The sequence below is a fragment of the Papilio machaon genome, chromosome 16, assembly GCF_912999745.1.
Source record: "Papilio machaon chromosome 16, ilPapMach1.1, whole genome shotgun sequence".
NCBI classification, from domain to species: domain Eukaryota; kingdom Metazoa; phylum Arthropoda; class Insecta; order Lepidoptera; family Papilionidae; genus Papilio; species Papilio machaon.
The window spans coordinates 5,876,188-5,901,961 of record NC_060001.1 but is presented as its reverse complement, the minus strand read 5'-3'; the positions used below and the strand labels follow the sequence as shown (position 1 = coordinate 5,901,961).

Sequence of the window (25,774 nt, the reverse complement as noted above, 5' to 3'; positions counted from 1 at the left end):
ATTAATTAAATAAAATTCTTCTGCGCAGAGTTAAAAAAGTAGCCTATAATATGCCCCCATGCATCAGCTATCTTCCCGTCCCATCAAAATCCAACCAAGCGTTCCAGAAGTGCCTTACGGATGGTCATTTAGACAAAAAATTTAAAAATTTTTCTTTATCAGCTATGCAAATATATCATGTGTATAAAATATTTTTTTCATGTCACATACAGACAAGGACATATTAACATTTTCAAAAAGATGGACAAAATTAAAATGCATGCTTATATGTGCATCTGTAATTTTATAAACAAATCAGTAGATCATGTTAACCTTGGTAATAAAAAACAAATGACATTCACAAACACTATAAGGTTAATTAAATAATTTGTGTAATGTGTTATAGGTTTGTTTAAAAAAAAACATATTTATCTGTACAATACAGTTGAACCTGTATAAGTGAGAGTCCAAGAGACTGTGATATATTATTTTGCTTGTAGAAGTTCTTTTAACCAGAGTTTCTTGCTTATAGAGGCTATCCCTCAGTACAGGACAATGACTCTTGCTCAGAGCTTTCTCGGTTATTTAGTTCCTGCTAAACCAGGTTACCTGATAAATGTTACCTAAACTATGCTTAAATAATTTTATTTAAAACCACCCTGACTTGAGTTACCATATTCAAAGAATTCTCTTTTAAATCTTAAAACTTTTAACCTTAAAATTGCAATTGTAATATTAGAATTAATTATTAAAAATGAACATACTCCATTTTGTATACCGTTATTCTTTTTATAAATTTAATGTTTATAATTTCAAATTTAATAAATAATTAAAAAAAAAATCATTGTGTGAAATGAAATGGGAGCAATTTTATAATTAGCATAAAATAGCATTAACTTCATTAAATTTACATGTACATTGTAATTTATCATATCTTCACATGAATGTTGTTAATTAAGTTGAATTTTTCCCAATTAAGTTAATTGAATCTATGCCCTCATAAGTTGAAAAAGGAATTATAATTTTCACTTGGGCTATTAGGGAACTTTAAAAAAACCTTTGATAAACTTTGGAAGATTAATTATTGAAATCTGCAAAAAATCCAAGCTGTCCCATCCAACCCATCCCTGTATCGGTCAACTAATGAACAAGATATATTCTTAGAGTGAAACATTAACAATTATTTTTTTCTACCAAATTAAATTGTATTTATGATTTCACCGTCTAGAAAAAATTATGGTCTGTGCTCTATTTTCTAAAGTTAATAATCCGTACGTGGTTTTTATCGTGGCAATATATAAAGTTTGAAAGTTGATTCATATAATATACATATAAGTTTCTTATCTTCTGAACAAGATTCGTGACTAACATTATTTATAACAATTTAGGAATATCCATATTACACTAAAATTAATTCAATTTAGATTCTATAGAATGAATATTACTTACTGATAGATTCGACACAACGTTGATAAACAAATGTACAAAAATAACTGACACTAGTTAAGAATAAAATTACTTTTCTATAATTTTCTTAACAGCTGATGTCGATGTGCGCGTGTTGGAGTGTAAGTTGTAACTAATTCAAATAAAACTTGCAGCTTGCGGTAAACAAATCGTACGAGGCGATAGTGGTTTAAGTATTTTCAATATCACTTAAATATTTTCATTTTCATTGTATGAAATTGTACTATCCTTGAACCATCAGTTCAGTGAATGAATGATTGTAAAAGAGTACATTAATATATTAGAGAACTATCAACTATCTGCGTTTTTTTTTTTTAGAACATTCGGAGCGTAGTTTAGAATTATAGTAATAGATGGCGCACAAATAAATTTGTTTTGTTACAATTAAAATAATCGAACAAAATTCCAGAAAGAAAAGTTTTGTATATTTAACATGTTTATTTTTTATATTCCGATAGTGCTTTTATTAACTAACTGGGTTTCGACTACAGTGAACTTGTATTGTCATATATGAATATTTTTGGACGTTAGGTGTCTGCTAGGTATCTAAAGTTTTATTTGGAAAGCTACAAAAAAATACATTAAAATGATGCGATCTAATTGAGAAAAAGAAAAACTAGGGTAGAACTGCGGTGTGTGGAGTAAAATATGCAGTTTGTGCGCCTGCATAAAGCGTGGACAGACCGTTCTGGGCGTAATGGGTATATACTATATGCCCACTGCACCATAACATAATGTCTTTTTTGGAAGTTATCACGTTATACTTTTACAAATGACGTCCAAAGGCAAGAAAAAGCCAAGTCTTAATTTTCACCATAATTCAAATATTTTTGAGGATTGGATTATTTTTTGGTCTCCATACTTAAATGTGCGTTCTAAAAAGGTAGATGTCAACAACGTCCTTTATTTCTTTTCAGGAGCGGACGCACAGAAAGAGAATATATCCTCTTCCTATGCGACCACTCCTCTGTCAAATCCACTTCCCCTTCCCATCTTTTCCTTATAAGAAAAGGGTGGGAAGGAAACGTGGACTAAAATTAGGCCTCCGGCACTAGACTCATCAGACGAAACGCGAAATTGCTTCCACTTGACGCCTGTCTTCTGTGTGGTCGTGGTATTGCACCAGTCGACCCGGCCTGTTCGTGCACCCAATAAATTTTTGTTATTCGCGGGTAATAGGCAGTGTTTGTCTTTGTAGTTGAACGACAACATAACGTTTACATACTCGGGGACATAGTAAGATTAAATCACAATTAAAACACGTTTTAGAAAAAAAGGTATTTTCTTACTGCGCAGTTAAATCACTCACTGTTGTAATTATCAAGATCGTGTAAAACAACATATAAGTAGATATGATAATAATTACGGAAAATCGTAGATTATAATAACTAATTTTTTTAAACTAAATGGGTTGTTTTTTCTCAGCCATACGAGTATATGCGAATTTATTTTTATTATACACCTAGATTCAGGGAAAGGTTTCGTGTGGTGGTGGACTCCAGGGAGTCAACAGACCACTTTGCAGACTCAACGGAAATACGACGAAGGGAAATAAAGTTGGGGGTTCACCAGTTGAAGACGAAATGTAGCAGCAACGTGATTACCGAAACCAGTTAAATTTTAAAAGGGATCAACAGGAAGATCAGTTTGAGAATATACATATATACATAGATACGTATTGTGACCGTCGGATAGCGATCAAATGTTTTGACTCGATTATGGAAAATTTACTACAATTTTATACCCGCGCATTGTAGTTTATTTTTATTGTGTATATTTAAAACTTGACTTTTGTGGACTATTTTTAGCTTTAAAACTGGTTACGTAAGTAAAATTACGACACAGGTTACAAGACGTCATTGCAATACGGTAACCTTACCTTAATTGTTGTAGAGCGTGTTAAATAAATGAACAAACATTTTTATATTCCTATCGCGTCCGAAGATCATTATGGTCGCAATTGCATGACAAATATGGTCTGCGTGTTGAACTAGCCGAGTAATTTTTGTCAAGGTTAATTGTGTGAGTCTTCCCGTATAATTACACTGCAGTAAAACTTGTAATAATATAGATTGCAGTCTGTAATTGCAAAAACAATATATCCTTGTATAGTCTTTGAAATTTAGGGTGTAGACTAATATTATAAAGACTAAAGATTTGTGTGACAAACATAGACTAGATTTAATGCAACAAAATAAATTTGCCACAAGTGCAAATCTTCTTGCTTTTTGCTAATTATAATGAGAATAAATTATTAATTAATTTCACGAAGGCTTAATTTCATAGGCTGTTTATTATACTAATTATTTAATATATAATAATTACAATACAACCTTCTCGAAAAGAAATTAAAATATAGACCATTAAATATAAAAAGTCTGATTCACGATACGATGTTTTCGAACTAGGTACTAACATATTGTTTAGGATGTCATAAGTTGTGGAATTGGCAGAAATTTTAATTCAATTAAGTATAGCAAGAAAAATAAATAAAAAGTATAATAGCAATATTATTCGCGCACTGGTTTAGACAATGACGGCCCTTAAGGTGCAGTTGACAGGAGATTTGTCCTTTTTAAACCGTGTCAAGAATTTCAACTTATTCGCCTGAATTTCAAAATCAATAATAAATGTCGTCGACCTTCTGAATATCGTTTAAATAAGTGTAGTGTTTTTATATCTTTAAAAGATAACCAATATAAAATGTATTTATTAATTCAGATTCGGAATAAACTTGACATTATTAACCAAATGGTTATATACTATAAATATAGTTTTATACAAGATTTCGTAATACTTAAAAACTAAAAAAATACAAATAAAATAGAGTTTTTTTTTAATAACCATACTACTACTGTATTGTAAGTGTGTACCACAATTCTACCATCGCATCGTGTGAAACTGACTGACTGCCTGATTGACTCTGTTTCGACTGTCGTTACACTCGTCATATATTGTTGTATCTGTTTTTTTTCAAAGACAAAATGATGACATTAAATATGTATGTGTGATACTGTGACTAGGGAATGAAAACAACGCATGATTGTGACAGAATAATTACGCTTAGATTGACTGACAGACGCGTATTGAATAGATAATAATATAATGAGGTACTTCAAAGGCTAGTCGTCGTCGTGTGAGGCACAACATGCATTTACTAACTTCGGATTCGGAATACTATAATCGTAAAGACGGCTAATACGACTTTAATTCTAAGCAGTTTCTATGCGCACGTTGTAACTAGATAGTGTTTTTTGCAATTGTTTGGAACCAAACTCATTTAAATGTAGACTGATACACAATTGTTCATATTTAAATTTTCATATTTAAACATTAGTATCACGCATAAGATTTTCTAATAGACTCGCCTTCAATTTTTTTTCCAGTAGCTTTAATAACTAACAATAAAGGCCGGTTGCAATTTGAATAAAAATTAAACAGGCCGGCCAGTGTGCATAGTTTTCTCACTTTCAAGTTTTTAACAATAACTTTAAAACAAACCAAAAAGGCGGGGCAGTTTCAATAGAAATTAAAAACTAGTTTAAATTTGACAAGTGACCAAAAGATAAATAAATAGCCAAAACAATAGAATACCATTATGAAGAATATATATAAATAGGATAACGTCGTTGATTTGCTAAGTTACTTTGTAGTTGAATGTACGATTACATAATCGAATATATAAACAACAATATATTAGATTTTAAATTGTTTGTCTTATAATATATTAATAATATGGAAATTACTATGTCTGTCCTCCTTTAGGTAAATCAGCAGTTTCAGGTAATTGAAGAGTTTAAAATTATTTAGATTTGCTAACAAGACTTCTTCAAATGTGGAGTATCAGTGCCAGTCTTTCCCAAAACAAGAATAAAACCTTTAACAATCGACACTGGCCCAATTGTCATAAACAAGAGATTTAAATTGAATTCAATTACAATAACAAAAACAAAGTCTAAGAATACTTAAGAAAAAAACGTTGTTTAAAAACAAAATAAAACTCATCATGGAGTCTGAGTAAAAAATATTTATTTATATCAAAGGTTAACCAATTCTAAAACATTGTTCTCGTCAACAATACATCTTTGGGTCTCTGAATTTTAATTGAATGCGTTGTTTCATTTGTTTAAGGACCAGTATAGTTGTCTAACTTTATACGTTATGCATATATTTCTTTGTTACTTGTGACTTTTATTGGCAAGGTAACAACTATTAACAATATTCTTTTGTGAAATGAATCATTGCAATTTTCTGTAGATACTTTCATCTAATGTAGCAAAAACAAAAATTAAAAATGGTGATATTTATTTTATAAAATATAGTGAAACAACTGAAGTCAATAACAAATTACTATTTGTTCTTTTTGTGTTTTGCTTTATTTATAAATATCGACGCTGGAAAGCATAAACGCTGTAACCCTTGAAATCGCGAATATGTTTTTCACACGTTAATAATTTCAACCATTATCAAACGATAATGATTTTATTATAGGTTAGCACAAACTACACAACATTGCTAAATACCGCATGCTTGTAGGCGTATCAGCGTACGAGTTATGATTTTTTGGCTCTCCTGTAAAGTTCATACTTTCGGGGTTACAGCGTTTACGCTTTCCAGCGTCGATATAAATATCAGTAAATATAACTAGCAAAACGCGGGGCTCGCGAACTTTTCTACGTTGTCATGATTTGTAAAATATAATAATTTATATCTGTTAATGTATACATTTAAACAATATTACACATATCTTATTGGTTTTATAATTTTCTAACAGATGGCACTAAAAATACAATACATTTCTAATAATGAAATAATGTATATATATATTTTAGTATACATTGTGAGATGGCATAGGGCTGTTTTCGCTCGCACAGATTTAATTAGTAAGCAAAAAACTATAACTTATTAGTTTTAATTATGTCAAATCTTAGTAATATTCTAAATGCGAAATTTTAGATAGATGATAGAATAGAACGCCAAGGGGTTTTCGCTGATATTTGGCATAGGTGTAGAAATTTATCTCGAAGAATAGGCTACTAATTAAGTTTTTATATATGCCGCGCGGACGGAGTCGCGGGCGACAGCTAGTATGATCTATACCTATTTATTTTTCTGATAAACATCTATTATTACTAATGGAATCTAATAAAAAACCGAGGTGTTGATCTTTTGAATGTTGAGGAGTTAATCTCAAGAACAATGACTACCAGTTTTTTTTTATATTCTGTGGACTTCCACCAGTCGAAAAACGTCCACCTCTAGTTTTTTGTACACTTCTCGAAGTATTGCCGGTTTATCCTGTTGTTATTGTACTTTGTTACTGTTGATAAAAGTTGTCTTTTTTATTATTGTATGTTGAACATCAGATATTTTTTTAAAATTTATATGGCATAACTAAGCAGGTATATAAATTACATAAACATTGACATACTATAAGTCTAAATATAATTAAGGGATTAAAAAATAATACCATTAATCATTTCTTCTTCCACGTCCACAACTGTCTCGGAATTTACTTGAATATTTTCACTATTATCGATATTGTCCGTGTTTGTTTCAATATCGATAATATGCACGTCACTATCCAAGTGTACCGTGTGTGCGTCCGCGTGCTGTACGGTCGGAGGGTTCATTGCTACTGATCAATGGACTGAATCACAGTCGCTAAGAGTCCACGTTTAAAAAGCCTTGTTTTTTTTCTTCCGAGCGTCATTTAGAATTTGGCATTTAAGACAATCCAATCCTTAACTCTGATGCAATTATTGGAACAAGTTGTCTATTGCATTAATCAGTTATAAGTCTAAAAAAACATCATTTAGACTAATGTAGTTAGTGCTAACTATATTTCGATCACAATAACACTTAATATCAATAGGACTCGGAGCTACAGAGACAACTAAATTATTCTTTCCCGGTATATAAGACATTTTTAGTCATACATCTGAAAAACAGGTGCAGTCTTCATTTATGGGCGTTATGTAGTTGCAGGTCAGCGAATTATACAGTTTTATGTAACCCTGAGACATGGTGAAAAAGGTGAGCCGTAGAAGTCACGTGGAGGTCGCTGGAAGCTCTAAAACTGGCACTGGCATTAGGAATACTCCACTCAAAATGAATGCTAGCCACTAGTGTGGACACTTATTACTAAACCATGATTAAAAAATCATCTCAAGTCAAACGGTAATTTTCCATGAATGCATTTCATTATACATGTTAAACAAGTCAAACGATTTCTAATAGAATACATTTAAACTAAATGTCGTAATATCAAAATACTAAATTACTTAAATTAAATTAAATCTTCGTTTCATAAGCACCTTCAAAAACGACGAAACACATTCTACAAAACCATCGAAAAAGTCTACTAAAATAAGGTTTATATTGGAAAAATGATAATAAAAGAGTACTCGAGGCTTTCACTTATTTTTGCAGAGAAAAACTAAACAAAATACACATATTTAATTACTAGCTGTAGCCCACAACTCCGTCCGCGCGGAATTAAAAAAAAAACTTAATAAGTAGCCTATGTGTTCTTTCAGAATATGTTCTACATCTGCCAAATTCCACTAAGATCCGTTAAGCCGTTCAAACAAACATCCTTCCATCCATCCATATGAACATTATTGTCTGTATTTCATTTTATTAATGGAGTTAGAGCGTTAGTGGCTCAGAGGTGAAGCTCTTGACTTGCAATCTGCAGATCCTGGGTTCGAATGGGTTCCATGTACCAATGTGTTTTTCGGCTTTTACATATGTACATTTATTTTGCGTTCTCAAGGTAAAGAAAAACATCGTCATTCAACCTGCACATATCTGAGAAGAATTTCAAAGATATGTTTGAAGTCAACCCGCACTGGGCCAGCGTAGTTGACTATGGCCTAATCACCCCTATCTTGGGGTAGGCTCCGAGCCCCCCGGTGGGGACGTATAGTGAGCTGACGATGCATGAACGAATGAAAAATGGAGTTAAAGTTTATGTCTTGTATAGCACAGACTTGGAGTGCAATAAGAATGGTTTTATAAACTCTGCTATGGATACATTGTCTTCTTTTATTTTTTTAACAATTTACTTTCACCGGCGTTTTCACTATAAAGCAGTTAATAGCATTTCTACTGTTTATGACAAAAATAAGACGGAAACTGTAATCTTTGTCGATCTTTGTGAACTGAATTTTTTTGTGTTACATTAATCATGATATAGTCATGTAGTCGTGAAGTTTCTCTCACAGTACCTGAATCGTGGGTGTACCAAAAATTTTAGTTTAAAACATTTCTGTCTCTGTATTGTCAGAGATGAGAATATATTTTATACAGATTTTGGTATCAACGGTAAATGAACAAAGTTACTCGTAATTCTAAATTAGACTCTATTAAAACTTTATGAATGAGTTTTACCATATCTATATATATAAAAGAAAGTCGTGTTAGTTACGCTATTTATAATTCAAGAACGGCTGAATCGATTTGACTGAAAATTGGTGGCCAGGTAGCTTAGAACCAGGAAGCGGACATAGGATATTTTTTTTTTATTCCGCGCGGACGGAGTCGCGGGAAAAAGCTAGTTATGAATATTTTCGAGTTCTGTTTGTTTTTTTAATGTTAATCTGTTTCAGTTTACACTATTGAAAAAATCTTACGAATTATCTACTTCAAAATAATTCATTAAAAATGGTCGCATCTTTGACATTTCTATTGAAATTACAACGGTAATGTCTTAAAGAGTATATTTAAAAAATTAATAAAACGCATTAAATACTGCCAAGGAAAAATGTAAGGTTCGTTATAATTACATTAATGTAACGTAGTTATTATGAGTACGAACATCTGTCGTGGACGGTGAGTTTTAAATTATAGATAATTTGAATTAATATCTAGTCTAGATCCTATCATTATATTGTCTTTTACAGACATTATAGAAATGAAAAAAATATTTAAAGGTAATAAAAGTATGTTACTAAATATAACGTTCTAAACTAGATAAAAAAACTTTCTCCCCATTGTCCACACAAACGCTGTGTTCTATTAATAGAAAGAGCTGAAATTTTAGGTTATACTCTTGATTTAACTCTTTCAAGGGGAAACGTTTTTGTGTATAATGTAAATATGCACATGAAGGATCAGAAATTTATTTTTCGCACTACACAATACGTCCATAAGAGACTTTATTCATCTAACGTTTTTGGCCAAATATTTTTAAATATTGCTATGCTTATTTTAACCGTTGAAACAATGTTATCGTTAGAACTGTCTATTTTGAAATCATCATATTTCTTCGGTGGTATATTTTAGTTACAGCGTAAGTAGTAAGAGACTTAATCATTATTATTCTAATCAAATAAAAAATTAAGCAGAGGCGGCGTCAAATGTCGATGTTTCCGGAACGGTAATCGATAAAACTCATTAATTAGTTATCATGTCAGCCTAGAACCTAGAACATTTAAAAAAAATTATCGCTCACTTACCGTTGCCGTTCATTATTTCTCCAAAAGCGTTGTCTATGCGTATTTGTATTGAATCTTCAACACCGGTTCCCTCCAACTGGTCCTCTATGTCTATAACGTGTACTTCACCAGCACGCTCGTTCACGCCGTGTTGAGTCTGCGGCGGTAGCATTTCAACTGACACAAAACGCACTTCAATCAAACAATCTATGTATCTTATAATATTTTTATATTAACTTGCTTGATGTTAGAAGTTATTCGAATCTAAAAAGAATTAAGATACAGTTCTCTGATCGAAATCCGAGCACTCTGCCCGCTTCCTTCGATCACAATTGACCAAACACATTATATAGTTTAGTATATTTATAGATTACAATCTGCTGATGATTAATTTATGTAATAGAATAGGTTTTAAGTTTATTAGAATTAAATTACTATTTACAATAACTCTTTATAGTATTTCTTACCATTTATTGATCAGTTTATCTTTTATTAGATTTTTCCTTCAAATACAATATATTTTTCGAAAGCGAATAATGATAGTATGTATTTTTAAAGAAGTGTTTGGTGTGGAAACCAACGTTGAGTACGTCCGTCTAATGAGGCGAAGTATACTCGTATAAGTCACGTGTTAACGCATTACGTTTTCCAACTTCCTGATACAATTACATGGCTGCTATCCACATTAAACGCCTGTTTGTGTCATCGTGCACGTAACATCGAGTTATTTATTTGATTACCTAAACTTAACCGAGTTATATGTTACGCTTTAAAGTTGTTATATCTGTTGTTACTACGTAAATTGTTGTAACTACCTTTATTAGTGGCCCAACTTTTTAGCACAGGCTTTAAAAATATATTATATTAATACTATCTAATATAATGTACAAGGAGTAAGAAATTAAGATTTTTACGACGTATTTATACTGTACGTAATTTCTTAATCTTGATAAAGCTTTAGAAGCTGTTCCAAAGTGTTTTCAATAGAGAATTCTTCTTTCTTTACCTACAACTTAGTATAAGATATTTTATTATTTATTCAACTTGAAATAAAATGAACGTAAACTGACAAAAAAAATATTAACATATTACGACACTGGCAGTTAAAAATATACTTAATTAAAAATCTAAAAATTATTAACATAATAAATTCAAAACAAAAATTTCAAAGGTTATATTCATTATAAAAAAAACTCTCTTGTTCCGCATCGTTGATGTTTAAACGGATAAAATATTTTTTTTGTGATGGAACCGGATTTTTTTTTGTAAATTTACTTGTGTAAATAGTATGTATGGCTAGAGATCGTATTGCCAAGACCGATTTTTTATACGAATTGTAAGCGACTAGCCGCGTGCGACTGTCGTTTTTTAAGCAGTCGCTGGCTGTGTCTGTTTAAATGTAGAGTTCACACAAATAGAAACTAAGCCTAAAGATTGTGTCTTTTTGAAATTACGATAAGTATTTATATTAAGGAATATGCTGTACATAAAATATATTAGCAAAGATACATAAAATACATATGAATAGTAGTTTTACAAAATTTACATTTTTACAATTGTTACATTGTGCGTGCACCATTGAACCTTGTGTCAAGTTTATGTTTGATAATTGCATTTGTAAGTATAGATTATAAATTTTTACGTGCAGTAATAGAAGAACGTCACTTTTAATTATGACTAGAGGAAAAAGAAAATCCAAAATAACCAATATCCTTTTTGATGACAAATATCAAAAATTAACCAGCTAATTGTTTTCTAACACAGACATTTATTTATCTATATATATAAAAGAAAGTCGTGTTAGTTACACTATTTATAACTCAAGAACGGCTGAATCGATTTGACTGAAAATTGGTGGGCAGATAGCTTATAACCAGGAAACGGACATAGGATAATTTTTACCCCGTTTTATATTATTTATTCCGCGCGGACGGAGTCGCGGGTAAAAGCTAGTAAGTGATAAAAGCCCAGAGCTATTAAATACAACTTAAAATAATAACCATTAAAATAAATCCCTCGAGAAAGATAAGCTTCAAATTATAAAAAAAAAACTGATTTTGAATCGAAACAAACCGTAATGCATTAATGCAGTAATAGGTTTTAAAATTATTACTACACTAGTTGTCGCTCACGACTCCGTCCGCGCAGAATTAAAAAAAAAGTAATAAGTAGTCAATTTGTTTACCTGATACCTTCAAACAAACATCCATCCATCCATCTAAACATTCACATTTATAATATTAGTAAGATTACATAATTTTACTTTAGCTTCGTTGACCAGTTCATAATTTAATGTACGTAAGTTCACTGATATTACTTTTTTTATTCTAACTGCTGTACTCAGAGTAGTAGTCTACTTAGTATAGGTTTAATTTATCAGGGCGAGCGAAGAGAGTTTTATAATTTACTAATAGATGGCGTTAGAAATACATTAACATCCTAAGGAAAAAATACTTCTATTTTTTACTATTTAAAATAAATTTTACGATAGATATCATACGTAGAAATAAATTGAAATTACTGAACCAAGGCCAAGTTTGAAAGAGTAAAAGTTTCTTAATTAAGTGTACCACAAAACTTAACATTATGGGATTGCATTGGACTATCTTCGTTAGGACATGAATATACTATATTTTCATACCCGTGTTATACTTAAGTAGTTGTAATTTAGATTTTATTCGATTAATTTTAAGATCGGTTTTGTTGAAGAGTAACATTGTATTGTGTACCGAAAATATCTTTCGCAAGGTTCTTTGTTTGATAATTATTTGCAATGATTTTATATTTTTAACTAACAAAAACTTGCAGATGTTTAATGTTTAAGTAACCACCGAGTTTTTTTTTTTATTTTGTCAGAAGATACTTCTTACTAATATTACAAATGCGAATGTTTAGATGGATCGATGGATGTTTATTTGAAGGTATCTTCAGAAAAGCTTGACGGATCTTGATAAAAATTGGCACAGATGTAGAACAAAGTCTGGAATTATAGGAATATAGGCTGCTTAGTATGATTTTTTTTAATTCAGCGCGGGCGACAGCTATTATTTGATATACGTTAAAGAAAAAAAAGATTTTAATTATATACGGGTGCAATATATATGTTGTGAGGTGAGCGACATGTTACATTACAAGGTTGTGGAGTTGCATGGACCGGTTCTGCTGCATGTTTGACCTTGCCCAAAGCTGTGTCGAATTCATTAACTCCAATGTCTGAGCTAAGTTAAATTTTTTTTTGGTATTAGAATTTTAAATATACTATTTAAGACTTACGCAATGACAAGATATCAAAAACGGTTTTAAATCAAAAAATGATTTTTTTTAGAAATCTCAAATTTTTTAGAAAAGAATATGTCTAGTAACAATAATACACTAAGATCTTAAAATGAAAAGAAATTTAATAAATTTTTTATAATTCATCGTGATTCTTATCTTTTACAACACCATCTTCAGCCATTGCGGAATACTTAGCAATAAAATCATCCCAAAATTTAACACGTTCACCCATAGGATTTTCCTTCATGCGAAGTTTTTTGTTGATATGAAGATAGTTGTTCTTCTCTTTACTAAGTGGCTGCCATATGAAATCCTTAAGTAATTCATCACTGGCATCGGGTGTTGGATTTCTGAAATATTATACGAGTAAAGATTTAAGTTTTTGATGCTTAATATCTTGTTTTGCAAGAAAATTAAAAATTCTTGACCATAAATGAATTGAATACATTTACTTTTCTTCGTATTTTGAACACGAAATTGGCAAGAAAATTAGAATAGAGTGTATCACGAATATTTGTGACAATCGCGTTCGTATCGCCATCATCAATTATGTCAAAATTAGTTTGAGATCTTTGATGTACTTTACGTCCGCTGGACAAATTTTGATACAAATTTTTTCGATGATGACATGATGGCGATTGTCACAAATTTCATGTTAGGCCCATAGTTCAGTTTTGTTATTGAAATTTAAACAACTAAAATTAAGGTAATTAAATTCCATGAAAATAAGTACATACCGATATTTCGCAAAATTTGTCCACAAGCGCACCATATTCTTCAATACTTTCATTTCGGGTTGCTCACTTAGCAACTTACGGAGTTTCATGTAGTTGTTTTTAATTCTGGTGCAAAGATGCAAATAGCACAACTCGTCTGTTATTGTGGCTCCCCAATTTTCTATTGGAAATCTAATACGTCGGTACATGTATTCAATGTTTTCGTTTAACGATCCTCGGAAATCGAAAACGTAGTAATAAACCGATGACTTGAGATCTTTACTTAATTTTTCTGCTGCAAGATTCAAAGCATAATTTTGAAGGACGTCTCCAACATATACTGCATACTCAAGGATGTTGTTATAATGTAAATAACCTTCTTCGAAGTAAAAGTTTTGTATCTCTTTTACAGCTTCTTGAAATATAGAACTGTTTCGATTGAATTGAAATCCGGTCCTTTTTGGAAGATGTACGAAGAAATCTTGACTATATTCTGTAAGTAATCGCGGTTCAAATATATAGGGCGATGCTAAATCTAGACCTTCTCTGGAGTTCATTCCTATTATTATGGGGACATCATTAACGACTAATCCATTCTCCGGTAAAGATGTTAAGACAGCATCTGGATTGTTCTTCTCCACAATCGGACTAAAAGGTTGAATAACCAGTTGAGCCAAGTCGAAGGTTGTATCCGTAACGCTGACATCCTTTGTGATTAAAATTTCAGCATCAATTTTCTGTAATTCTTCCAATAAAGTGTAACTGTCTGTTGCATTTATGTCACATAACTCACCCAGTTCAAAAGCTGCTTCTCTTGGTTTGTCATAAAACAAAAAGGGTTCAATGGATGTCCCGCTTTGTAATATTGCAGCGCTGAACAGATTTTTTGCTTTGGCGGAATACAAAAGCGTATCAATTAATACAGCTCCGCCTCTGTTGCCCATTAGTGTTACTCTATTCGGATCACCTCCAAATTGTTTTATATTATCCTGGATCCAATTTAGTCCCATAATAAAATCTCGTAAGCCATTATTACCAGGAATAACATCGTCATCTGTTGTTAAATATCCAAATAATCCAAGACGATGATTAATTGTTACAACTATCACATCTTCCTCTAGGAAAAAGTCTGGGGAATATGTCTTTGTTCCATTAAATCCAGTTTTGAAATTATCATTGTAATCGAATACTACTACAGGAGCAGACCCTTCAAGGTTAGGAGTAAAAACGCTGAGGTAGAGACAGTCTTCCGATCCTGATATGCCAAAGGATTCTCCATTTCTTTGTCGAGAACTAAATTGTAAGCAAGTTGGTTTCTCGGTGAAAGCTTCATAGACTCCAACCCATTTGTCATGTCTTACCGGTGCCTGTTGAATTAATTGCTTAAATATAATCTAATCCTAGACTCTTATTAAAAGTTTAAAATGTTTTTAAACATACCTTAAATCTTAATTCTCCTGTTGGTGGCAACGCGTAAGGTATACCTTTAAATGAATAGTAGCTTAGGTTTTTAAATAGCGTTTTGTCTATTTTTCCTTCCAGATCCCCTTGCTGAATTTTAACGTTTACATTATTTTCATTTGTTTTTAATTGTTGAAAATAAGTAATAAAACAGAGTATTAAAAACAACTTCATTTTCTTTTTGTAAAATTTAGTTTTTCGTTAATGTTCATTTACAACTTTTCAATAATATGGTGTAGATTTCGTATTACTATGTGATTAGTTTGATATAAATGTTAAAGAGTATTAGTATTAGTAATCGAGTATTTATTGTGCTTATCAATTGTAGACTGATAAGATTTTTAATGCTATTTGAACACGTTGTTACATATTATTAGTTAAAGAATAGATGAAAAATATTAAAAGTAGTATAATAAAATAAAACATAAAAATAAAATACGGAAATAAATGCAACAATAAATAATAGTAATAAATAATTTAAGTAGATAAAAATATAGATGTTTCTTAAAAATGTTTTTATGACAGATTAAAAATGTGTACTGGCAATAGTATCTTAAAATTATATTAAAACTAGCTGTCGCCCACGACTTTGTCTGCGCGTCAATAAAAAAAGACGAAATAAGTAGTTCTTGTATTCTTATATACGTATTCTTCCAGACTATGTTCTACATCTGTGCTAAATTCCATTAAGATCCGTAGAGCCGTTCCGGAGATACCTTCAAACAAACATTCAACCATCCATCCATCCATCTAAACTTTCGTATTTATAATATTAGTAAGATTGTTAAATTTAACATTTTCATACGTCTTTCCACTAAGAGCATTTCCTAATGTGGTATTAATTTACCATTTAAAGAAACATAAATTATTGTTTAACCTTTACATTCAAGATTTTGTCTATATCATTTATAATAGCACTATTTGTAGCAACATAGTCAATCTCTTGTCTATTACTTGTGTATTTATATTTTATATTATGTAAATAAAATAATAATTATATACAAAAGTTATAATATTTTATAGTATTACAATTCGTCTTTCAATTCATCTTTTATAATATTATCTACAGCTATTTCATTGTAGCTTGCTATAAATTCATCCCAGAATTTCACAATATCTTCGTTAATTTTACTCTTCATTTTAAGTTCATCGCTAATAACAAGACATTCTCTATTTTCTGTTGTCGCTGGTTTCCATGTAAAGTTCTCTCCTGATGGCGTTGGATTCCTGAAAAATAAAAGCTTGTTACAATTTTAATTTTAAACAATTTTAAAAATCAAATAGTCGTTTGAATGGACATTTTACATACTTAATGTTTTCCAAAATCTTATAATTTCATAGTTTTATTTGTGTTGCTGATATTACTTAAGTAATTCTGTATTTAAGTTAGTGTAAAATTAATTACCCAGTTTTAGCAAAGTTTGTCCACATTTTAACCATGTTTGTTAAAACTTTAATTTCATCTGAATCTTTGTCTTCAAGTAATTTTTTGTAGACATTTCTAGGATTGCACATAAATAAATAACATAGTTCATCCCCTGTTGAAGCTCCCCATGTCCCGTCTAGATTGACAGCATTCTGAAGTGATGCCTTCTTTCTCATATTCAATTCTCCGCTGTAGTCAAAAACATAATAATATACTGGGAAACTCGAAATATTCGTGTACTTTCTAACAGCATAATCGGTATTATAAAAAGCAGATACATCATTTAAATAAGACAAAAACTCTCCTGGTTTACTAACTTTTATATATGCTTCGTCGAAGTAAAATTCTTTTATTTTTTCAATAGCATCATAATAAACATTATCATTGATTTGAAAGTGGAATTTAACCCTTATAGGAAACATAAAAAGGAAATCTCTGTCAGCAAATGTCAGGTACTGCGGCTTATGCAAGATTCGCTCTCCTATTTCTATACTCTCTCGTGAATTATAACCTATCAGTACAGGAACATTTATTTTAATATTCGCATCTTCGGGTAAAGCAGTTATTAAGGCTTCCGGGTGATCTGGTTCAACACTCGGCCCAAAAGCAATCAAACCTCTTTGTACAGATCGTGCTTCATCTGCATGTACAGATAAATGTTCAGATTCTGCAATAGCTTGTGCTGAGAAGTCAGCTAAGCGTTTTAAGAAATAAGAACTTGTCGTTACGGTTTCTTCTAATGCTTCGCCGAGACCTTTTGCCCTTTTACTGGGATTCGTATCTAAGTATAACGGGTTCCATGAAGATCCACTCTGTAATATAACACCACTGAATAAACCTTCGGCTTTAGGAGATTGTAAAAGTAAATCAGCGATAACACCGCCACCTTGACTGCCCATTAGGGTTACTTTCGACGGATCGCCGCCAAAACTTTTTATATTTTCTTGTATCCATTTGAGAGCTAATAAGACATCTCGAAGACCGTTATTCCCTGGAAGTACTTCGTCCCCAAAAGAAAGGAAACCCAGTGCTCCTATTCTGTGATGAAGTGTTACTAGAATAACATTTTCTTTCATAAAAAAATCAGGGTTATAATCTTTTGTACCATTGAAGGATATACGAAACTGTTCATTGTATAAAAACACAATTGTGGGTAGATTTTGATTTGGCTCAGGAAGGTTAGGTGTATGAACACTGAGATGTAAACAATCTTCGTCACCGAAGAAACCAATTTTTTTCGTTGATCTGACAGGTAAGTAAAACTGTGGACATGCTTTTCTCTCCTTTTTTGCTTCAAGAACACCAGTCCAACCTTGGTGGGGTTTTGGAGACTGAAAAAATTAAAATGTCATTTATGTAATGTTTGTTTAGTTATTATTCTTTACTCATAAAGATTGTTTCATGTTCATTGTTTCAAAAGAATAGCGATCTTCACATTTTTGAAACAAATTATTTCAAAGAGCCTAGCGACTGTTAAGTCTGTCGTAAATCTTTTTCTATTTAATATATCCATTAGTTTTTTTAAATAGAGTAAAAGCCGAAATTAAAATAAAAAAATTAAAGTGTTTGTATGCTCTGATTTAATGCCAATAATAAATATATACGAATGTACCTTAACTCGAAATAAAGTTTAAAAAAATCAAATTAACATTTTAAGCAATTCATATAGAAATATTTCATGAGTGCACTTTTATTAAATATTACTATTTTTAATAAGCCATTAATACAAAATTTAGTTTAAGTTATACATAGTAAGTTATCTTACCTTGAATCTCAGTTCACCAATAGGTGGTTCAGCATATGGTATGCCTAAGAAAGAATAATATTTCTCATTGGGAATAACTGAGTCTACTCTTTTACCGGCCACTTTACCTAACTTAGTTTCTACTACTACATTAGCACATGTTATAGTAAAACAATATAGAAACACAAAAATTATTAAATTCATCATAATCTCTATCAAACTGGTTGTTTTGATATAATTTAATTGAGCTGTTAATTTTAAACATTCTTGTAATCCTTACTACTGACGTGTCCCAGAGATAAACTGTTTAATCGTTGCTGGCTTCATTTCTGTTATTATCTTTATCGTTGTGATAATTTATAACTCTTACTAGAAGTGTAATTGTGATAACTATTTCTAAGGAAGTGTGTCAATTCATATAATCAATATATGTTAAGCAGTGGCTAATACTTTTATATTTATAATAGCAGAATGTTAATACATATTAGTAAAAATTAATCGAATAAAAGGAAGGAATCGAAATCATAATGTTAAAGACACTTCACAATTGGCACATTTTCAAGAGAGAAGTCAAAACTGAAAGTATTATTTATTTCATTGACTTTCTCCCTTAAACCGTCTCTTACTCTTTCTTTTTTAAAGAACTAGCTTTTACCCGCGACTCCGTCCGCGCGGAATAAAAAAAAAAAGGAAAAGAAAACGGGGTAAAAATTATCCTATGTCCTATTCCTGGTTCTAAGCTACCTGCTCACCAATTTTCAGTCAAATCGATTCAGCCGTTCTTGAGTTATAAATGGTGTAACTAACACAACTTTCTTTTATATATATAGAAGACTAGTTTTTACCCGCGACTCCCGTCCGCGCGGAATAAAAAATAGAAAACAGGGTAAAAATTATCCTATGTCCGATTCCTGGCTCTAAGCTACCTGCCCACCAATTTACAGTCAAATCGATTCAGCCGTTCTTGAGTTATAAATAGTGTAACTAACACGACTTTCTTTTATATATATATAGATATAGATTTCTGTCAAGTTTTAGTAAATTAATTTTACATTTGTTCTGTCTTAGAATACATACTTACTTTTAGAAATGTCGCCCTACAGGAAAGTTTTTTAAATTGTTTTAAAGTATGCGCAAAAGGTGGTCAAGAACAAGTAAAGAATAAATATATTACTTTATGTTTTATTTATTATAATTCATCCTTTTCTCTTGAGTTCCTCAATATTTTAGGCCATCTGGTTAGGAATTTGTCCCAGAACTCGAATCTATCTTCAAAGAGATTACGTCGTATTTCTATATTTTTTCCGATGTGAAGATATTCTTTTGTTTCTAAATTATACGTCGGCCATTCAAAATTCTCCAAAGGATTATTATGTGCTGGCGCAGGAGATCTGAAAATAGGAAAAATTTAATACTTTGGTCGATTGAAGTATTCGAAATTTCGGACTAATTACTAAAATTAGAGAAGAGAGAAATGACAATAGATGTTTGTTTACTAGGAAGCCTACTCTGATTGGTATTTTCTTTAAATCTGGTGATCATTATTTATACCATAGATTACAGATTTTTAATTTGTGATTGGTCTGCTGCGAGTCTTTCGCTTCTGCGTATAGGTTCTTATGTTTTGCTTATATCCAAAGGTGATCTTTGGAATTAATGAAAATATTCAGTATTAAAATCAATATACATGGTCATAAGCATCATTTTTGTTCCATAACTTACCCATGTTTAATGAAATTTGCCCATAGTTTTACTAATTTCTTTTGGAATATTATTTCTTCAGACATCGATTTATTTAATTTTAGATAGTTATTTTTTAGTATTGGACATTTAAACAGATAACATAACTCGTCGCCGGATGAAGCTCCCCAGGTACCATCGCTTACTTCTGATAACGCTAAAATTCTGTTTTTGTTAGCATTTAATTCACTGTAATAATCAAAGTGATAATAATACAGGGAATTTTTTGTTTTATTTGCGTACTTTCTCGTCATTACGTCAACGGGATAAGTTGTAAGTACATCTCCTATGTAAGTGACATAATCACTAACACTTTTTAATGTCACTTTACCCTTTTTGAAATAGAAATTCTTAATTTCATCTATAGCCTTATAGTATTCGTCTTTAAGAGGATCAAACTTTATTTCTATCCGTATAGGTAGTAAGAAATGGAAATCTTTTTCGATAAATATCATTTGTTTTGGATCAATGAGGTAATCAATTGCGGAGTCTAAACCGTCACGGGAATTTGATCCAATCATTATGGGAATATTGACGGGATCATGCAAACTTTCTGGGTGGTGCAGAACAAGACCATCTGAATCGACTTCGATTACTGGACCAAAAGCTAAAATGGGTTTTTGATTTTCTTTGTAGTAATCATCAGGTAGAGATCTAAAGTCCTTTGAAAGTAATTTCTCTGGAGCAATGTCATTTAAATATTTTAACAGTTTTTTACTACTCGTAGTGCCGATATCCAATAATTCACCCAATTTGAACGCTCTTTCCCTAACATCATCTTGCAAAATATCTGGAGTCAAGGAAGTCCCACTGTGTAAAATAGCTCCATTTATTAGATTTTTGGCTTTCGTATGAATAAGTAAGTCTATTGCAGCAGCCCCACCTTTGAAACCCATTAAAGTTATTTTATTTGGGTCTCCTCCAAAACGTTCTATATTATTTTTTATCCACTCCAGTGCCATTACTATATCTTTCAATCCAGAATTACCATGCAAAACATCATCTTGGAATGATAGGAACCCAAAAACGGATAGTCGATGACTTATTGTAACTACAACCACGTCTTCTTCGATGAAGAAATCTGGAGCGTAATCTTTTGTTTTATTATATGAGTATCGAAAATATTCATTATACAGAAATACAACAACCCCGCGATTATTTTCATCTACTGCTGGTGTAAAAATATCAAGGTAAAGACAATCTTCGACACCGCTTTGCCCAATAGAATCAACTTTTTTCACGTTATAATTATATTGTAAACACGGAGGTTTTTCTTTTGTGGCTTTTAAAACGTCTTTCCAAGGCTCAATGTCTTTCGGTGGCTAAAAAGAAATCAAATTTAAGGATTAAATTTGGAATTTTAGTAGAAAAATGGCTAATTTGAGGTCCGCTAAATTAAAAATTCTAATTATTAAAATGAAAGAATAAATTGATGAGGTATTTAGCATGTCTTATTTAAAATAATTTGAATATTTAAAAAAAAACTATATTTACCATAAATCTTAGGTCTTTTAGTGGTGGAGTGGCATATCCTATACCCATAAATCCATGGTACTGCTTTTGTTTAAGTAAAGTCTTTAATATTTTGCCTGACACTAAACCATGAGTAGTCAGCACAGTCTCATCATCAGCACATACAAATATAATTAATATTAAAGATATAAATGTATTAGTAAGAAATTTAAACTTCATCTTGAACCATGACACGTTTTTATTAAATGAGGTATTATTGTGGACTACATTGACGATAATACAAGATAAACAATTTCTGTTTAATCTTTATGAACTGATACGTTTAATGCATTCAAGTCGTCCATTCGTTATTTTGTAATTCAAGTTTGAAAAAGATTTTAACAGTTTTATAGAATTGTATTTAAATTTAAATAGGCTTGTTTGTGAAATTTTCTTATCTTCTCATGAATTTCTAATATTGTTTTGAAACATCGTTGTCTACATATATTCATTTAATACTAGCGCTCACCAATGACTTCGTCAGCGCAGAAAACAAGAATCCTGTAATAGTTGGATTCCCGTCAAAGTCCCGCCAAAATCATTCAAGTTCCGGAGATTACCAGGAACAAAGGCGACTTGGGGGACCGCAAAAATTTTAAAAATTGGTTTTTCACTATCAGCTACCCAAATACCTGTAGTGTACGAAATATGTTTTTTTTTGTTTTACGTATACACACTCCAATTTTAATATGTATAAATTAGTTTAGAGTATAAAGCACTTTTGTGATTTCATATGAATAACTTTTAAAATGTCCTTATCGTTTCAATTGGTTACACGGTCAGTATATTTTCAAAATATGTTATGGATTTTAAAATAGTTTTAATAACGCGTTCAAAGACATTAAACAAGTAGAACTGAGGTACCTAGAGTCATATAATTTTTCATTTATAATGAAGTAGTAGTGGTTTCTACAATGTTTTATGTTATACGTTTTAATTACAATGTCTTAATTTATTTCATAACTGTTTCTACTAGTGTCAAAGGAGCACTGTACGAGTTGGTTACTAATCAAACAACAATTTTTGGAAGAAAATTCTTCACAGTTTACGAAAATCTTCCATATGCAGCTTTTCTCAACATTCCTTATGCAGTATCGCCATTATCTGACTTAAGATTTAAGGTAACATATTTAAGGTTGTAGGGATTTTTATAGGTAATTTTATGACTAACAACTTAGTCTAAATTTTTTTATTTTTTTTATTTTGCGTTGATAAAGGCAAAAAACCTCTTTTGGGACTTTTGACTTTGAATATTTTATAAATGTAATGGTGTTCAGAACCTTCTTACCAATTATCTGTATGTGAATACGAGTATAGCTTCAATATTTACTTGAACGGGATCAATGACTTCTATGTCAAAAATGTGCTTTGAAAAGTACGCAATGTTTTTTTACATTTGTAATTTTAGAGTTACAATTATTCCCAAAGGAATCATTATATCTTTCAATTTTTACGCAATTTTTTTATTTTTGTAATCAAATTGGAATCTCGTGTATGTAATATTGAGGTCGCTGGTGACAGCTAGTTGAAACAAAAGTAGTAATGAATAAATATTAAGCAAGTATTATCATTACTCCTATACCTAATACTCTTTATATTGCAGCTTAGAATAACCAAAAATTGTAATAAGGTTGTTCGTACGTTTCCAATTAACAATTTAATTAATGTCCGCTCTAGGGATTAGGCTTAGTTTGTTCGTGAACTATGAAATTAAAAGCGAACATTTTAGACAAATGAGTATAAAGTAGTTAGTATAAATTGGATTAAAAAAACTCCTAAGCTTTGCTTGTTGTTTTACCTTTTACGTACTATGTTTTCTTCCTTAGTATTGACATAATGTTTTTTTAAAATTAAATAGATTTGTTTGGAGTCTAAAATTTGTATTTTCACTTATACTAAAGGCATTTGAGCGACATTTTTTGATTAAAATTAAAGTATTCTTTTATAGCCTCCAAAAGGACCGCATATAATGCATAAAGGGGGCATTTACGATTTCAGTAAAGAAAACATTGCCTCAAGTGTTGTTCTAAATGAAGATTTAACTTTGTCCGTGTATATGCCAATTTCCAATGAAAAGATCAAAAGTTTTCCAATTGCCGTGTGGGTGTATGAAGGTTCTTATGAGCATGGACCTGATTTTTTAATCGAAGAAAACATTTTAGTCGTAGTAGTAAATTTTCGGATTTCAATATTGGGTTTTTTGAATACAGATGATGAATTTGCCAAAGGAAACATGGGAGCTAAAGATGTATTGATGTGTTTAAAATGGATAAGGTCGAACATATATTTATTCCATGGAGATATAAATAAAGTTACAGTAATAGGATCAGGTGATGGAGCTTATGTTGTATCATCTCTGTTGGTGTCCAGTGCTGCTGAAGATCTATTTAAAAGAGTAATTATTCATGGCGGTAGTGCTCTGTCACCGGTAGATTATGGGAATCATAATCTCAAAGTTATCAATAAATTGTACCAACGATTGTATGGGAATACAAACATAATTAACAAAGAAAAACTATATGGGTATCTCAGCAAAGCGCCTGTCGAAACATTGATGGCAATATCTCATGATCTTTTCGATAGTACCGAAATACGAGACAGACAACGACTAACAAGAGCGTTTGGGTGTACTGTTGAAAATGATAAAAAGAGCTCGTTTATTTATGAACATCCCTTAGAGGTATATCATAGAAAATTTGCCAATTATGACGTAGATGTTATGTTTGGATATTGTAACTATGATGCATTATTAAAATTAAAACATTTTATTAACAGAAGAATACTTTTAAAATATTTAAATTTCAATTTTCAATACCTCTTACCATTCTTTGGAGATTCGGATGAGTATGATTCAAAGAGATACAAAAATATTCTAAAGAGAATAAAGGATTTTTACTTCATAAATGGTACAATAACAAAGCATAGTTTAAGACGTTATGTTAAGTACCATACTGACCAAGTTGTTTATCCTTTGGTCCGACAAGCACGACTACAGAGCATACAATCTAAAGATGTATACTTATATAGATTTTCTTACAATGGTTGCTTTAATGTTAAATGGAAGTGCCTACCAAAATTAAACTGGTCAGGTGCTACACGCGGAGACGAAATATGTTACCTATTCAAATGCAAATCATTTGTCGATGAATACGATAGCCCGGAAGCTGTAGTTGATAAACAATTTATAAAAAAAATTACAAGACTTTTAACTAATTTTATTAAATTTGGGTAAGAAGATTTTTTAATGTTATTTAATACATGTATTTTAATTTGAATGCCTTTGTGTTTTGTGAAATTTTGTAATTTGTTTTATATTTATTTTCATCATGTACCAATATGTTTTTTTTTTTCGATTTAAATATATGTACATTTATACGACGTTCTTACGGTGAAGGAAGACATCGTAATGCAAACTGCAAATAAGTATCTGTGAAGATCAAAGATGTGTGTGAACCCACACCAGGCCAGCGTGGTTGACTATGGCCTAGTTACCTCTAACTTAGGGTAGACTTTAAACTTCTCGACTGAGAATTATAGTGGGCTGTGTTGTTTATGATGATGATGAGTGTAATTTTTTTAAATATTTCAGAAAACCTACACCAAACATCTTCTTCAATAGTACACTTGAAGGATTACTTTGGGAGCCTTTACGCGTTAACCAAACAATAAAGGTTCTGAGTATGGATAAAACTTTCAAAATGGTAAACTTGTCTGAACAAAAAAGAATTGACTTTTGGGACAAACTAAAGCAAGATTTATTTGAAGACAATGCATGAAAACAAATGTAGTGTTCATCCCGAATAATACATAACTACATGTATGAACATATTTACCAAATAAGGACATTTAATCGTATGTTACCGAGACCAAAAATCCCGTATACGATATGTTTTATACAGAGATTATGGTCTCGGTAACCAACGGTAAGAGCACCCGCAACCGAAGGGCATGTTTACTTAGTATGAATGTTGAAGAGGCGAAACAGGGGTGCCAGGATCATGCCGAATGGAAA

General features: G+C 31.1%; 5 protein-coding genes across 5 annotated transcripts in view; 1 reads left to right on the top strand and 4 right to left on the bottom strand.

Annotated features, from left to right (window-relative positions):
* LOC106716797 (aldehyde dehydrogenase family 3 member B1) overlaps positions 1–10,134 on the bottom strand; it is a 33,584-nt gene extending 23,450 nt beyond the window's left edge. The window contains exon 1 of the mRNA XM_045681715.1: positions 9,909–10,134. Coding sequence (XP_045537671.1) covers positions 9,909–10,059 — 151 coding nt within the window. The 5' untranslated portion in view covers positions 10,060–10,134. The remainder of the gene's footprint in view (positions 1–9,908) is intronic.
* Positions 10,135–13,296: 3,162 nt separating this feature from the next.
* Positions 13,297–15,572, bottom strand: LOC106711163 (juvenile hormone esterase). The gene is made up of 3 exons (XM_014503403.2): positions 15,320–15,572; positions 13,901–15,246; positions 13,297–13,513 (listed from the first exon to the last, which is right to left on the bottom strand). Exons 1-3 carry the CDS (start codon positions 15,512–15,514, stop codon positions 13,297–13,299), a joined length of 1,758 nt encoding a protein of 585 aa, XP_014358889.2. The 5' UTR covers positions 15,515–15,572.
* A 793-nt stretch (positions 15,573–16,365) lies between these two features.
* Positions 16,366–18,829, bottom strand: LOC106711160 (esterase E4). Its single transcript, XM_014503399.2, has 3 exons — positions 18,532–18,829; positions 16,746–18,097; positions 16,366–16,567 (listed from the first exon to the last, which is right to left on the bottom strand). The coding sequence occupies exons 1-3, from the start codon at positions 18,715–18,717 to the stop codon at positions 16,366–16,368; spliced, it is 1,740 nt and encodes a 579-aa protein (XP_014358885.2). The 5' UTR covers positions 18,718–18,829.
* An 870-nt stretch (positions 18,830–19,699) lies between these two features.
* On the bottom strand, positions 19,700–21,792 carry LOC106711147 (juvenile hormone esterase). Its single transcript, XM_014503383.2, has 3 exons — positions 21,745–21,792; positions 20,233–21,572; positions 19,700–19,901 (listed from the first exon to the last, which is right to left on the bottom strand). Exons 1-3 carry the CDS (start codon positions 21,790–21,792, stop codon positions 19,700–19,702), a joined length of 1,590 nt encoding a protein of 529 aa, XP_014358869.2.
* A 719-nt stretch (positions 21,793–22,511) lies between these two features.
* On the top strand, positions 22,512–25,538 carry LOC123721807 (venom carboxylesterase-6-like). Its single transcript, XM_045681664.1, has 4 exons — positions 22,512–22,540; positions 22,739–22,883; positions 23,711–24,825; positions 25,352–25,538. The coding sequence occupies exons 1-4, from the start codon at positions 22,512–22,514 to the stop codon at positions 25,536–25,538; spliced, it is 1,476 nt and encodes a 491-aa protein (XP_045537620.1).
* Positions 25,539–25,774: the final 236 nt, after the last annotated feature.